The 14,217-nt window shown below is 50.3% G+C and overlaps 7 protein-coding genes across 7 annotated transcripts; 5 read left to right on the top strand and 2 right to left on the bottom strand.

Annotated features, from left to right (window-relative positions):
• Positions 1-98: 98 nt before the first annotated feature.
• Positions 99-1,320, top strand: F5891DRAFT_1181784 (Uroporphyrinogen decarboxylase; the record flags this gene model as incomplete). The annotated part of the gene is made up of 3 exons (XM_041366062.1): positions 99-213; positions 264-766; positions 829-1,320. 3 exons carry the CDS (start codon positions 99-101, stop codon positions 1,318-1,320), a joined length of 1,110 nt encoding a protein of 369 aa, XP_041233082.1.
• Positions 1,321-1,697: 377 nt separating this feature from the next.
• F5891DRAFT_1169627 (tyrosine protein phosphatase) lies at positions 1,698-3,995 on the bottom strand (the record flags this gene model as incomplete). The annotated part of the gene is made up of 6 exons (XM_041365491.1): positions 3,853-3,995; positions 3,526-3,796; positions 3,382-3,474; positions 2,713-3,333; positions 2,322-2,655; positions 1,698-2,299 (listed from the first exon to the last, which is right to left on the bottom strand). The coding sequence occupies exons 1-6, from the start codon at positions 3,891-3,893 to the stop codon at positions 1,698-1,700; spliced, it is 1,962 nt and encodes a 653-aa protein (XP_041233081.1). The 5' UTR covers positions 3,894-3,995.
• A 731-nt stretch (positions 3,996-4,726) lies between these two features.
• On the top strand, positions 4,727-7,496 carry F5891DRAFT_1100826 (apses-domain-containing protein). Its single transcript, XM_041363572.1, has 5 exons — positions 4,727-4,847; positions 4,913-4,944; positions 5,000-5,169; positions 5,229-7,162; positions 7,215-7,496. Exons 1-5 carry the CDS (start codon positions 4,824-4,826, stop codon positions 7,284-7,286), a joined length of 2,232 nt encoding a protein of 743 aa, XP_041233080.1. The 5' UTR covers positions 4,727-4,823; the 3' UTR covers positions 7,287-7,496.
• Positions 7,497-7,765: 269 nt separating this feature from the next.
• F5891DRAFT_374522 (uncharacterized protein) lies at positions 7,766-9,402 on the top strand. The gene is made up of 4 exons (XM_041371616.1): positions 7,766-8,075; positions 8,133-8,254; positions 8,308-8,465; positions 8,521-9,402. Exons 1-4 carry the CDS (start codon positions 7,800-7,802, stop codon positions 9,066-9,068), a joined length of 1,104 nt encoding a protein of 367 aa, XP_041233079.1. The 5' UTR covers positions 7,766-7,799; the 3' UTR covers positions 9,069-9,402.
• Positions 9,403-9,500: 98 nt separating this feature from the next.
• Positions 9,501-10,983, top strand: F5891DRAFT_940191 (nucleoside transporter-domain-containing protein; the record flags this gene model as incomplete). The annotated part of the gene is made up of 4 exons (XM_041374269.1): positions 9,501-9,570; positions 9,622-9,761; positions 9,816-10,436; positions 10,489-10,983. 4 exons carry the CDS (start codon positions 9,501-9,503, stop codon positions 10,981-10,983), a joined length of 1,326 nt encoding a protein of 441 aa, XP_041233078.1.
• Positions 10,984-11,514: 531 nt separating this feature from the next.
• Positions 11,515-13,666, top strand: F5891DRAFT_374360 (nucleoside transporter-domain-containing protein). The gene is made up of 4 exons (XM_041371614.1): positions 11,515-11,974; positions 12,038-12,177; positions 12,235-12,876; positions 12,929-13,666. The coding sequence occupies exons 1-4, from the start codon at positions 11,755-11,757 to the stop codon at positions 13,424-13,426; spliced, it is 1,500 nt and encodes a 499-aa protein (XP_041233077.1). The 5' UTR covers positions 11,515-11,754; the 3' UTR covers positions 13,427-13,666.
• F5891DRAFT_374473 (DUF1742-domain-containing protein) lies at positions 13,468-14,216 on the bottom strand. The gene is made up of 2 exons (XM_041371615.1): positions 14,046-14,216; positions 13,468-13,997 (listed from the first exon to the last, which is right to left on the bottom strand). The coding sequence occupies exons 1-2, from the start codon at positions 14,073-14,075 to the stop codon at positions 13,509-13,511; spliced, it is 519 nt and encodes a 172-aa protein (XP_041233076.1). The 5' UTR covers positions 14,076-14,216; the 3' UTR covers positions 13,468-13,508.
• Between the last annotated feature and the right edge of the window lies 1 nt (position 14,217).

Genomic DNA, 14,217 nt, shown 5'->3' with positions numbered 1-14,217 from the left:
AACCTAAACGAATTAACTGGGCCTCCTTATTTTCATCACAAACCACATTCGCTGGCATCTGGCGCGTACAAAAGTCATTTTTTCACCTGATCATCAAAATGACACAAGAATTTCCGACTCTAACAAACGACCTGCTCCTCCGCGCAGCTCGCGGCGAGCAGACAGAGCGGGCACCTGTATGGGTCATGCGCCAAGCAGGGAGATATCTCCCAGGTACGTCGTCTAGATAACCTCTCCATCCGATCCACCATAACCTACACCAGAGTTCCGAAAAACTCGTGAAACCCATGAGTTCTTCGAGATATGCCGCTCGCCTACTCTCGCAACAGAGATCACCATGCAGCCTATCCGGCGGTACGCCGGCCTTCTCGATGCAGCCATCATCTTCTCCGATATCCTCGTAGTACCGCAGGCCATGGGTATGGAAGTGATTATGAACCCGGGCCCGCACTTCACTGATCCCTTGAACACGCCTGCGGACGTCGAGAAGCTGCCCCGGGAGGTAGATGTAGAGAAAGAGCTCGGATATGTATTCGAGGCACTCACCCTCACGCGGAAGACCCTTGCAGGCCAGGTTCCCCTCATCGGCTTCAGCGGGGCGCCGTGGACACTTATGATGTACATGATCGAGGGCGGTGGGAGCCAGACGCGTCAAAAATCAAAGACATGGCTCTTTAAGTACCCTGAGGCTTCAAAACAGCTCCTTGAGCGCATCACAGACATCTGTGTGCAGTATCTCATCGGGCAGGTTAACGCTGGCGCACAGGTTCGTCTACGTCTGTCTCATCGCGTATCGGATCACAGAAGCTGAACAATGACTACCAACAGCTCCTGCAGGTATTCGATTCGAATGCTGGAGATTTGTCGCCGTACGACTTTTCTACGTTTTCTCTGCCATATTTGAAGCGTATCGCGGACGAAGTCCGTGAGGGTCTCAAGGTCCGGCAACTTCCTGTCGTCCCTCTCACCTTGTTTGCAAAAGGCGCATCCCCATCCCTCGCTGCAAGCGCAGGATACGACACCATCGGTCTCGACTGGACGCTCGACCCTCGGGATGTTGCCAAGGTCACCGATGGTATCATTGATGGTAGAACCATCACTCTGCAAGGCAACCTCGATCCCGTGGTGCTCTATGGCGGCAGAGAGGCCATCGAGCGCGAGGTAAAGAGGATGTGCAGTGCGTTCCATGATGCCAGGGGCGGTGCATGCAAAGCTTGGATTGCGAATTTGGGTCATGGCATCACACCAGGGGTTGATCCAGAAGACATGAAGTTCTTCCTGGAGTGTGTTCACAAGTACTCGGCACTACCGTCTTCATGACGCGGGAGAGAGGCAAAAGAAGTTATAATTGTACCAATAGAATCTTCATTCACGCTGTTAACAGGCAGGATGTCTTAAACGAGATCGCCTGCTCTCGCATATCATTCCATAGTGCCTTCTTGTAAGACAAGTGGCACGGAAAGGTAAATGAGATCAAAGCTACACGATATGAATGCTCGATGGATGGATGATTTGGGGGTAGTGTGGACAGTGCAGATACTGAGTACTGAGCCTATACAACGCCAGAGAAAATTTCACCATTAAATACAGAAGAAAAATGGAAATGATCATTGTCAATAATAAAAGTGCGAGAACTGATTGAATATGAACGCAACAAAGCAAGGATATAGCTTGCGACAGGTTCAATGGTATGGTGTCTATGCAACGACATCTGCAGCGCTAAAACTGCTTCTTCTCCGTCTAACGGGCCGTGGACCAGGGCGTTGTGAAGACTTGGAAGGAGGCATGACGATGGCAGATGCTCCTGCCTTCATCCAGGATTCAGGTTTGCCTGACCGCGTGGTTGGTAGTTCTGCCAGCGCAGGTACAGGGTTATGTTTCTTGGTGAGCGTCGGTAATCGTGAAGGGGTAGGTGAAGGGGGTTGGGGTACACGGCGCGCTGATGGGGCACCAGGCCCTCTTGCGGCGGCGGTACTCCGGGCCGCTGAACCTCCAGCCAATCGGGGTATCTTGTTAGGAGGTGGAGCCGCCGCTCGACTGCTCCTGGCGGCAGTAGTCTTCTGATGTACGCTTGTCGCGGATGACCGTAACACCCGCGTCGGGCGTTGTTCGGACGCTGTACCTCTTGCGCCCGAGACTCGAGTCGTTGTCCTAGCGCGAGGCCGGGCAACGGGTGGTGCTGCTCCAAGAGCAGGAAGGGTATCATCCATCTCCACATCTTCTTCGTCCGATTCAATAGCGACTCGTTTTGCCATAGGCGTCTTGCGTGGCTGTCCGGGAGGAGGCGTCTCACGCGTCCCTTGCAGCTATGACAGCACGACCGGGAGTGACAGGTGGTAGGGGTAGAGGTGCTGCGGGTGGCGTCAACGACCTGGTTTCGTGCATGACTTCGTCTTGTTCCGCAGGAGGTGTAGCAGGAGTCACAACATGTGCGGTGGCTGCGACTGCAGCTGCCTGTACACGTCGTATCTCATCTGCAGCGGCCCACTTGGCCCATTGAAGCTGCATCTGGTGCATGTAATGTTGCTGTGGACCAACAACACAACCTGGCCTGACAATGCGCATAAACGCAATCGCCTCCGATGCTGTGAAGCCATACTTCCAGATAAGATATGCTCCAATGAGGCATCCGGTGCGACCGAGCCCCGCTTTGCACTGAGTATCATATATACATGTTAGAACAGAAGCAAAAATACATATGAAATAACCCACATGTACAGCAACGACCCCACCGCCCTCGATGACGGCGTCTGCCACATCAATGAAAGTGCGAACGATTTCGTCTGACGGGTTTGACCCATCTTCGAAACAAAGATCGAGATGTTTGATTCCACGATCCAAAAATAGCTGTTTATCGTAGAGCTCTGCATTGAGACGAACGACCAGGTCGACTTTATGCTTCTCAAAATAATCGAGGCAATTGCAGAAAGCGGAATTAAGTTTACGTTGTAGAGCAAGTTTGCGAGGCGACTTTGGTGGTGAAGCCACACCGGGTCGCACAGGGGATGCAGGAACTGCAATAGCAGTGGCAGTCTCGATTTCATTCCTCTGTTTTGTCCACGCATAATCTCTAGGTGAAGCAAATGCGATGAAGTTGGGTGTTATCCAGTTCCAGTCACCATTCTCGACCTTTTCATAGAACTCGTAGTCTTGGAGGTCGAAAGTATCCAGGTCGATAAGGCGGTTTTGTATTCCTTTCCAGAAACCCCACAAACAGTCGTGAATGCTAAGGTTGAAGGTTGAAGGGCCACGTCCTGCGTCTCTGAAGGACATGAACTCTAGTTCGCTTATGGGTTGGAAGCAGCGCCATGGAGTGTAATTATGGACGATCAACTGAAAGGAGGTGAATACGGTAGGATTTTGTAAGATGACAGGTCATACCATGTACAGGGCCATCAACAAAGCAGCATTAGCTTTACGACGTGGATCATCCGAGGAATAGAGAACGAGACGGTGTGCGCTGAGATCTTCATCCTGTGGCGATCATGATCGCGTGCAAACGATCGAGGAGAATTGGACGCGTACCTTCAAAAGGCCGTGAATTAAGAGGCACGCTTTGTAGACCATTGCGAGGTTTAGCGGGCCCCAATCCTGATAAAATGAGGTGTAGAGCAATTGGTCATCAATCGTAAAGTAGTAGTAAATTGCGTCATCGTCCGGGGAGGGGGCTGAAGGACCAAGTGGTGCACCCATGTGAGGTTGGGGGCGAATCCTTGGTGCATTTCCTGAGTTCGAGGCTGTGCTATTGAGAGATTGGGGAGATGGTGCGGGGTAGGGGAAGGTAGTAAAGTAAAGTCTAGAGATAGGATTTAATTCAGAAAATTGGACATGACCGGTCGTGAGCGGACTTTCCTGTCTCCAAAATAACAGAGCGGTGCGCAAGCTGGTGCCATGAAAGGAGTTCGCTGTTGTGAACGGTGACTAGAGTAGTAGAAAGCCTCGTGGTGGTCAGAGAGAAAGACGCGGTTTGTGAGGCAGGAACAATTGCCGCTATCAAGCCTCGAGGAAAGAACCACCTTACAAAAGGAAACGGGTCCCGTGACCGTCGCGTCAGGTCTTTGCTTTCTTCATATCCTTTTGTTCTACTTCTTTGACAGTCAAAGTAATTAACTGCTCTCACTTGCCACAGGCAGCTTCCAGAATCATAAAGACTCATCACCACCAAAAGTCGAGCAAGGATAATCCTAGCTCCTTGGTAAAAACAGTGCGTCTGCAACGAGGCAATCCGCTAAACAACGTGTGTGTACATTAATGTGCGGCAGTATCTAATTCTAGGCGAACAGACTAGGAAGCCTAAATGCAATACCAAGGGGTCACGGGCGTAACTGAATCGAGATAGACTTGCGAAGAACACGAGTATCCGAGTCGGATCTTATTACTAAGTGATGGATTGTCAGGGATCTTGGCGCGAATGGTTTCAAAGGCGGTCGAAACGCACTCTTGAGACATTGTGAACCCGCCTACAGCTGATCACGGTGCAGTCCTGTAGCATTTCAGACTGTTGTAAGAAAAACTTGCAGGTCAGCCTTGGGAGCTTGGAGAGCCTGGACAAAGTTACTGTGGTTGTTGCCAGTTGGTAGCTGCGGCAGCGATGGTACATGATATTCAGTGATAGGCATGCTCTCTACAGAGTTGAATGCAACTATGAAGTCCTTTAGATGTCGCAGAGCTGAGAGAATGACATCGCGTTGTTTGTTCTTGTTGAAGCACGTGTATGTATCGGAAACCGCGACGCCGTCAGCACCAGCTCGCCTGAGGGTCCACCATCAAAATCGTTCTGATAGCAGGAATCACACGCATAAACGCGTTTCACTGTCTTCATCATGCCTGAGGGACAGATTTTCAAGGTGCTACTACTTGCTACCCGCTAACCGCCCTACACTGACCCCATCCCTGTGGCCCATAACCTTAGGCAACTTACAGTGGAATTCCCGTGTTCGAGATGTGAGTCATTCATTCCACATTCAAGTCTCAGCCTCTTTCATGGCTACGCGCCCAGGATGTGCAAGGGCGTTGCTGTTATGCGCCGGCGCGCTGACTCGTGGCTCAACGCGACTCAGATCCTGAAAGTCGCAGGATTCGACAAACCTCAGCGGACCCGCGTGCTCGAGAGAGAAGTCCAGAAGGGCGAGCACGAAAAAGTTCAGGGTGGGTATGGAAAGTACCAAGGTATGCAATTTCCGCGACTCCTTTTTTTGTGATCACTTAAAGAACACGCCCCACTACAGGAACGTGGATACCTCTTGAACGAGGTCTCGCTCTGGCGAAACAGTACAACTGTGAAGCTGCTCTGCGCCCCATCATTGATTTTCAGCCGGCAGCCAAGAGCCCGCCTCTGGCTCCTAAACATCTCGTCTCTACAAGTACAACGGCTCGTCCCGCGCGTCGCACAGCTGCAGCTGCAGAAGCAGCGGCCGCCCTTGCTGCTACTGCGCGCTCGCGTCGTAATGTAGAACCCCCAGTTGAATCCGATCACGAAATTCTATCCGTTCATGCATCAGAGGATGGATCCATGACATCCTCGCCTTCCCGCGGTTCGTCAAGTTCACGCACTCCCTCACCCATCGGAAATACATTGGACGCTACTAGAGACCGTCGCAGTGGCAATCGTCGAAAACCGCCACCGCGCCACATAGATGAACGCTATGATGACGAGGGTTCAGAGGAGGAATCTACGCAACCCAACGGCGCCACCGACCCACGCGCATACGCAGACCAAATCCTCGAGTACTTCATTTCTGACTCAAATCAAGTCCCCCAGGTTCTCATTTCCCCACCGCCTGATTTTGACCCGAACACCGCCATTGATGACGATGGTCATACGGCATTGCACTGGGCCTCAGCAATGGGCCGCCTACGTATTGTCAAGTTGTTGATCACAGCAGGCGCAGAAATATTCAAAGTGAATAAAGCAGGCCAGACTGCGCTCATGCGAAGTGTCATGTTTGCAAATAACTATGATGTGCGGAAATTCCCCGAGCTGTACGAACTTCTTCACCGTTCCACACTCAACATCGACAATTATAACCGGACCGTGTTTCACCACATTGTCGATGTTGCAATGTCGAAGGGGAAGACACATGCCGCTCGGTACTACATGGAAACAGTGCTCAATCGCCTAGCTGACTATCCAAAAGAACTCGCGGATGTCATCAACTTTCAAGACGAAGACGGTGAAACTGCACTGACAATGGCTGCCCGGTGTCGGAGCAAGCGTCTCGTGAAACTTCTTATCGACCACGGGGCTAATCCAAAGATCATCAACAATGATGGCAAGAGCACTGAAGACTACATCCTCGAGGACGAACGTTTCCGTTCATCTCCAGGCCCAACCTCACGCCTGTCATCGATGTCCTTCCGCAATGCCCAAGCAACTCTCGGCCCCACAACCTCCAATGCCATGACGTTGGCCTACCCTATGAATGGTGACAAGCCGCCGCTCCATCACTCGGTTGCAGCGCAGAAGGCCAGCACGCGCTGTGTCAACGACATCACGAGCATGCTCGACAGTCTCGCCTCATCATTTGACCGCGAACTGCAAGAAAAAGAACGTGACATGACACAAGCACATGCACTCCTGCAGAACATTCAACAAGAAATTCTAGAGAGTCACCGGGCTGTGAACCAGCTCAAAACGAAAGCGGAGGGGCTGCAGCTGGCTAAGAGTGTGCTTGTAGATTTGGAAGGACGGCTACTTGAGAAGATGGGGAGGCGGTATCGTCTTGGCTGGGAAAAATGGCTAAATGATGAGGAGATGCGTGAAATGTCGATACGGAAGGCTGCTGATGGAGAGTTAAGGATCACAGCAGCGACAGTTCCTTATCGGACGGACGACGTCATCGAGGAAGTCGTAGAGCCTGGAAAGGACAAGGGAAAAGGGAAGCGAAAGGCGTTACCCCAAGAGGAAGATATCTCGGACCTGTTGGCGTTATATGCTGACGTTCCTACGGATCCGGAAGCAATTCGAGCCGCCTGCGATGCCTTACGAGAAGAGATTGGACTGCACAGGAAACGAAGGAAAGATATGTTTGACGAGCTGGCGTCATTCCAAGCAGAGGCGGGGACTGGGGGACGAATGGCAGACTATAGAAAACTGATTGGGGCAGGGTGCGGTGGAATGCAACCATCGGAAGTGGACAACGTAATTGGGATGTTACTCGAGGTGATTACATTTCTTCGAGTATTGGCTGTATGTCTCACCTTTTCTGCTGTAGACGCTGGAATCGGAGGAACCTAGCGCGTCGTCGACAGCATGGAGCGGGTCCAAAGCTGGACCGATGAGCTGATGGCTAGGTTTGTTGAGGCACTGGTAATTTATGACATTTCTCTCTTGTAATCATACCGAGCCCTTTATTGCTGGATCTCGACTTCAATACAAAAATCGCACATCAATCGTGGACTGCCGCCTTTCCACTGAAACATGGGAGACTTTCCCTGCAGGCGAAGAATCGTGCGGAGACTACAGTAACATTAATGTTTGCTTTCGTTGCTCTGTGATCTCGGTGGGACAATCAGACCAGTCACCAGAGCAGTGACTACCTCGCAGTCATTTGCTGATACAATCATGAATAAAAAACTAGTTTGCATTTTTAATTCGAGGAACAATGCCAGGGACAAGCTTGCGAGTCGGGGGTGCACTGTGTCGACGCCGTTACGATGTAGTACTTAGCTAGAGTTACTAGGCTTCTTTTGACGTAGATCCGAGTCCGAGTCCCTTCAGCGTTTGATGAAGTTGCTTAGTCAGCTATTACTTACTTTTCCTCAAGTTGGCTTGAACGCAGTGGACAGTCTCGGACTCGATGTCACTTACCCGTATCCAGGTCCAGCGAGCTACTACTGTCTCTCCATGGACGAGAGATTTCCGACACCTTCTCCCTGTCCCAAAACACTTCCAGAATAGACAGACATGGTTCGACCCCATCACAAAGGCCGTACGCGTCAAAGACCGCATAAAATACTGGAACGTCGTTCCAGGTGATCAAATTTGCATACGCGGGGACACACGCAAAACCATACATGAGGTTCTGAGCATAAATAAATTCACGAACCGTGTCTATTTGAAGGGTGCCAACCTCGTGCGTGGTTTATTATACTGACTGGCATACTTCGGTGCTGACTGAGTAATTTTGTAGCACGAGGGGAAGCCATACAAGACCCCGGTCAACCGTAGCGTGCACTACTCAAGATGTATGCTGTACATCGGTGAACAAGTGCTACAGACCACCTCACCTGGTGAGCAGTCCAAGGCGATCTCGTAAGTGTTTACACGTGCCCGTGTCCTTGCCTTTGACTGTATGTTGTCTACAGTGTGTTTGCGAGACGTGTTGGTGCGCGAGATCCTCATTGGGATCCCATTCTCTACCGCTGGAACTGGAAGCGTCTGGTGCTCGCTACTGATCCATACACCCCGAAGACAAAAATCGAACTAGAATGGCCTCAACCGGAAGAGAGAGAACACAAAGAACGTCAGGCGACTCTCATTTTTCCTTTGTTTCATTTTCTGACCTCAGGGTGATGTAGCTAATCCATTGTTGGACACGACACCAGAGGCGGTTCGGGAAATAACATACAAACCACCCGTGTTCTCTCTGTCCAAATTAATTTCTCTCCAGAGCGACGCAGCTGAGAAGGCGTACCTTAGGACGCTATTCAATCCTTCCGCCGTTCCTTTCGACACGTCAGCGCCGATGGAGGTACATCTTACAAAGGAACTGAGTAACCCTCATAGCAGAGCGAAGAAGCAAGCGCGCTGGCAGGCTGCTGTGAAGCGGAAGAGCACGCTCTTCAAAAAGTTCATTGCTCAGGAACTCAAGAATATTAATGGCCGGAGTATTCGGGATGCGCGTGCAGAAGCTGCTTTCAAATACCGGCAGAAGCTGGAAGAGGAGAGAAAGTCGGAGAAGAAACGGAGGTGGTTGACCAAGGACCGTCTTGCGAAGATGGATAGAAAGTCTAAGCGCAAGGCAAGGAAGGCAGAGAAACAGAAGGAGAAGCTCAGCCAGTTGGTCTTGCGAGATGCGCCAAACCAGTTTATTCCTGGCAAGTCTGCGAGGAGACAAGAGGCATGATGATGTGTTGGGGGATGTTTCTAGCTATAGTATACGATTGATGATTATCAACTATTGGTTGGTTAATTGCTTCTCAAGCCGATTACTTCAAACATATCCTTTTTCACGTGAGAGACCTACCTTTAGAGGGCCGGGCTAACAGATAATAGATTAGCCCAGTGAGGACCTCAGGGCCGGGGTGGCGGCAGGCACTCTCCTGAACAGAACGCAGCATGATGTTGCACCACACTTCTTTCGCTTCCACCATACCTTCATCACTCGCGACGTTGCTGCATTCATAGGCGCAAGCCACGAAACCTCTCTGAAATGAATATTCGTGCGTCTGGTTCAGATGTGGGAGCTCGAGGTGGCGTGTCCCGTATAACCACAGAAGCCGAACACGACGACTCGGGTAATGACCAGATAATCATGGATATTTCACGCCCGCAAGATATGCGTGGAGACTCTCGTATACGCTGGGTATACTTTATGCTAGGAGCCGCTACTCTGCTATCATGGAACGGTATGTCCTTGGGAAGATATGGACCAGCCAATGGCTGATATTTTCCGCCAGCAATGATCAATGCGAATCCATTCTTCATGTCGCGACTGTCGGGTTCACCACTGAGAACGTCATTTAGTTCATACTTGTCCAGCGTGTTTACCGCCAGCAACGTGGTCACATTGGGATATGCGATTATGACCTCGAAACAGGTGGGTGCTGTATGCATGAGGGTGATTTGCCTCTGACCATGGCGTGCTGTTTAGTCTTCCCCTTCCAGGCGCGCCTTCTGGTCCACTGCGTCCACCTCAGCCATCGTCACTATACTGTTTTTGACAACATTCCTCCCCCTTAGCCCAGCTCCATTCTTCTACTTCATCATGATAAGCGCGTTCTGCTTGTCGGGCTGCGCGTCTTATCTATCGAACTCAGTATTCGCCGGCGCGGCACTCTTTGGCGCACCTTACATGCAATCAATGATGTCTGGCCAGGCTGCAGTAGCCGTTGCTGTCAGCAGTGTGCAAGTCATCAGTTCCGCCATCTCAATTTGGGGAACCACTCCAGTGGCTCTGGCCATTGGTGATACCGACCCTGATGGTCAAGCCGAGGAGAAATCTGCGCGTATATTCTTTGGAATTTCCGCGTTGTTTATGATTGCTACGCTTCTCGCATATAAGTGGCTAGCATCATTACAAATATATACAACCACTATGGGAGCTCTCGAGGACAGCGTCAAAGCCCGAGTTGTCTCAGATGAGGCTGACGAACGACAGCCTCTCCTGCCTGCGGCGCTGCCAAGCGCAGTTGAAGGGAACCAAATTTTCCGTGTTCTCAAGACCAATTTTATTTATAATTTTGCTGTGGGATTTGTTTTCACTGTAACTTTGGTATGTTTTCTGAGATCGTCTGCTAGCATCATTTCCTCACCAGCGTCTATAGGCTGTTTACCCAGCCATCACTGTCACCATCAAGCCGACGAATCCGAAGACTCATCCTTTATTGTTTAGTGCTGTACACTTTTTGGTGTTCAGTTTCGGTGACTTTTTGGGACGATACATGTGTTCCTTCCCACGACTCATAATCTGGTCCGCTCGACGTGTTTTGGCTCTAACTCTCCTTCGGATCCTGTTTATCCCTGCGTTCCTTCTATGCAATGTGGAACTTTCGCTCCATGTTACGCCGTTTATCAGCTCTGACTTGGTCTATATGCTACTCTTGTGCGCTCTGGGCGTGTCGAACGGTTATGTGTCTACTTTGTGCATGTTAGGCGCGCCCTCGTTGGAACACAACTCGAGATTGAAGGGCAGGCAGGAAGATGTCGATGTTGCTAGCACCGTCGCAGCTTTCTGTCTGATAGTGGGATTAGCAGTTGGCGGATTTGCGAGCTTTGGAGTAAGGGCTATCATATGCAACTGCGACCCGTTCACGTCCTAGACTTCGGGTTGTTGCCTACGCACATACCTATGATACCATGGAATACAATTTTGATTTAGAACTACTGTATAGTACTTGTCCAGAATACTGCTTGCGCTTTTATATTTACTGGATTGCCTCGGCATGTTATGCATTTGTTGTCTTTCCATCAGCTACTCAATGAGGCAAGTCATTGCACGCCGTGTGTACAGGGTGTGGGGGCGGGCCTGGAATTTTCCCACGTTGGTGTGTGACTGGGGCATGGGGGACCCCGTATCCTGAGACATGGCGAAGGCTGATGGCACAGGGAGTAACGTCCATGATTGCATGTAGAATAGGGTGCGGGGCAACTACATGCGTTGCAACAACGTACCCAGAACTTTCCGCCAGGAAAACGGTGCAGAAAACAGGAAACGCGACTCGTCTCAATAGTCACGTGACATGGAAGCTCTCGGTTCGTTACTTCGTTACCTCCATTCTGCCATGATTGGGGTCCCAGGCAGGGACAAGCGGCTATGTCGCTACTAGTAGCTAGACATAATCATCATACGTAATGCGCCACGGTGACCGAACTTGTCTTGTTAACTCGTTCGATATCGTAAATCATTTATATCATGGTTGGTCTGGCAGGCTCTGCGAGCAAATGGAAAATGGAGAGGCTTCTCGCTTCGGAGACGGGCATCTTAACCGAACAGCACTCTTCCGGCTCTATTCCACTCCATTCACTTCACCGTCACAGTACTCGTTCGTAGTCTTGCACTGACTGCACTGAACCCACCAACCAACTCTTTCATGTCAATAGGGCATAGCAGCATGCTGCCACAGGTATCAACCACAGATTCGGGGGCCGTTTATCATGCTCTCCCACCAGCCGAGGTCGATGACGATTACGACAGCGAACTTGAATTGGCATTCGATGATTCTGCAAATTTTGTCGTTAATCAGGTTGTTGATAGTCGAATACGGTGGATATACTTTATGCTAGGCTGCGCGATCCTCCTCCCTTGGAATGGTGCGTATCAATACTTATCTCTCTGGTACTCGTTATGGTCCTAAACCGTATAATTTTGCCCAGTATTGATCACCGCCACCTCGTTCTTCTTGTCTCGCTTGGTCGGATCGCCATTGCGGGCAACCTTTACCTCATATCTGACCACCACTTCCAACGTGTTCAATGTATTTGCGCTGGCACATGCCACGGTAACTTCGAAACAGGTTGGAACCTAATTACGGAGTCTGTAATATGTATCACGCTGACCATCATATTGCCAGTCGTCACCCTCTCGACGAGTTTTTTGGTCTGCCGCATCAGTCACACTCATCATCATTCTCTTGTTCTTCAGTACCTTTGGATACTACCAACCATCAACCTTCTTTTTCTTTGCAATCCTTTGCGCTATCTCTTTGGCCATATGCGTTTCATATCTCTCCACAGCCGCCTTCGCTGGAGCCTCGCTCTTCGGGGCTCCTTACATGCAATCTATGATATCCGGCCAGGCTGCCATAGCTGTGGTTGTTAGTGTGGTCCAGGTGGTCACATCCACTTTGTCTGTGTGGGGTTCGACACCGGAAACAATTGCCGCGTTCATATCTCACGATGGCATTGGAGACGGGATGGCAGAGCAGGATTCTGCCCGTATATTTTTTGGAATATCCGCATTGTTCATGGTAAGCACGTTCATGGCGTATGCCTGGATGGCACAGTTGCCAGCCTACAAGGCCACTGTTGGGATTTTGGAACAAAAAATCAAGCTTGAAGGCGCCCTGGTCAGTGCCGATGAAACTGCCAGTAGAGGGCTCGTCTTTCGCGATACAAATCAAGCAAGCCTTGAAGAAAGAAATCAAATAATACGTGTATTCAAAGCGAACATCCACTATGAACTTGCTCTTGCATATGTCTATGTGATCACTTTGGTGCGGTAACTTGACTTATTACCTTGGTTGCGAGTTAACTCTTTGCTCCCAGGCCATCTTCCCTGTTATTACAATTACCATACAACCAACCAACCCCAATACCCATCCATTACTATTCACCGCCATTCATTTCTTGATGTTCAACCTCGGCGACTTCTTTGGACGATACATCTGTTCTTTCTCGATAGTAATAACGTGGTCCGCTACACGCATACTGGCATTCTCGGTCGTCCGTACCCTGTTTATCCCCATTTTCCTTCTGTGCAACACGGTACAGGGCCCTTCACGTGGTTTGCCCGTAATTAGCTCCGACTTTGTCTACATGCTCCTTGTCGGTGCTCTAGGCCTCTCCAACGGATACGTCTCTACGCTCTGCATGCTGGGTGCATCCTCTCTGGAGCACAATCCACGATTGCGACAACGTCTCGAAGACGTCCCTACTGCGAGTACCGTGGCTGGTTTCTGCCTTATCGTGGGTCTTGCAATCGGGGGTTTTGGAAGTTTCGGGATGAGAGCTATTATTTGCCAATGTAATCCCTTCATAGATTGAACACGTATACCCTAAACCCATACATACAGTGATACACCAGAATTTAATAGTACGACTATGTATCAGACAATATATCATGATATCACGGCAGACTGCTACTGGGAGCTCCTGGAAGACGAGGAGCTAGATCCTTTGCCTGTGAGGTTTGCCTCCGTCGTCGGTGCTCCGAGACTCTCAGGGCAAATATATCGCGATGTAAAATATACTTCTCGTGGGTGGGCCTTGGTGAGAGAGAACCCGACTTGGGCAATGATCCCGGCACCTTTGATGACTTCCCTGACTTGCCGTCATCCTCTTTCTTTTCGCCTTCATCGGCTGGTTTGTCCTTATCCACCTTCTCTTTCTCTTGCTTGCGTCTCTGCTTCTCCTCCCACTCCTCCCTGAGCCTCGCGATCTCCTCAACACTGATTCCTATCTTGTTCTCGCTCTCAAGCTCGAGCACGCGAGTGGCGAACCCGTGGTCTGACAGGTGAATCGTGCATGTATACAGAAAATCGGAGGTATCTATCGTGGCGAGCACGGCAGTCGTTGGCTTATAGCAGATGTAGCATGCTTTTGCAGTCGCTGTGGTCTAGTTTCTTTGGTACGGGTAGAAATCAATGGATTTGCTTGAACATACTCGCTTGTAGTAAAGATTCGGGAACGACATGGTTGCAGCTACGATGCTGCTGGTGTTTGTAAAATTCGGTTGTGATCAGAAGTCGGTACGGTTGGACTTGTTTCACAGCATCCAAAGATCGATGCGGAAAAGAAGACGGAGAGAATCTTAGCGCTGGAAGGAGATAAAGATA

Source organism: Suillus fuscotomentosus, assembly GCF_016647785.1.
Source record: "Suillus fuscotomentosus strain FC203 chromosome Unknown F5891scaffold_3, whole genome shotgun sequence".
NCBI classification, from domain to species: Eukaryota; Fungi; Basidiomycota; class Agaricomycetes; order Boletales; family Suillaceae; genus Suillus; species Suillus fuscotomentosus.
The sequence above is the reverse complement of the archived record's forward strand: the minus strand, read 5'-3'. Positions and strand labels throughout refer to the sequence as shown.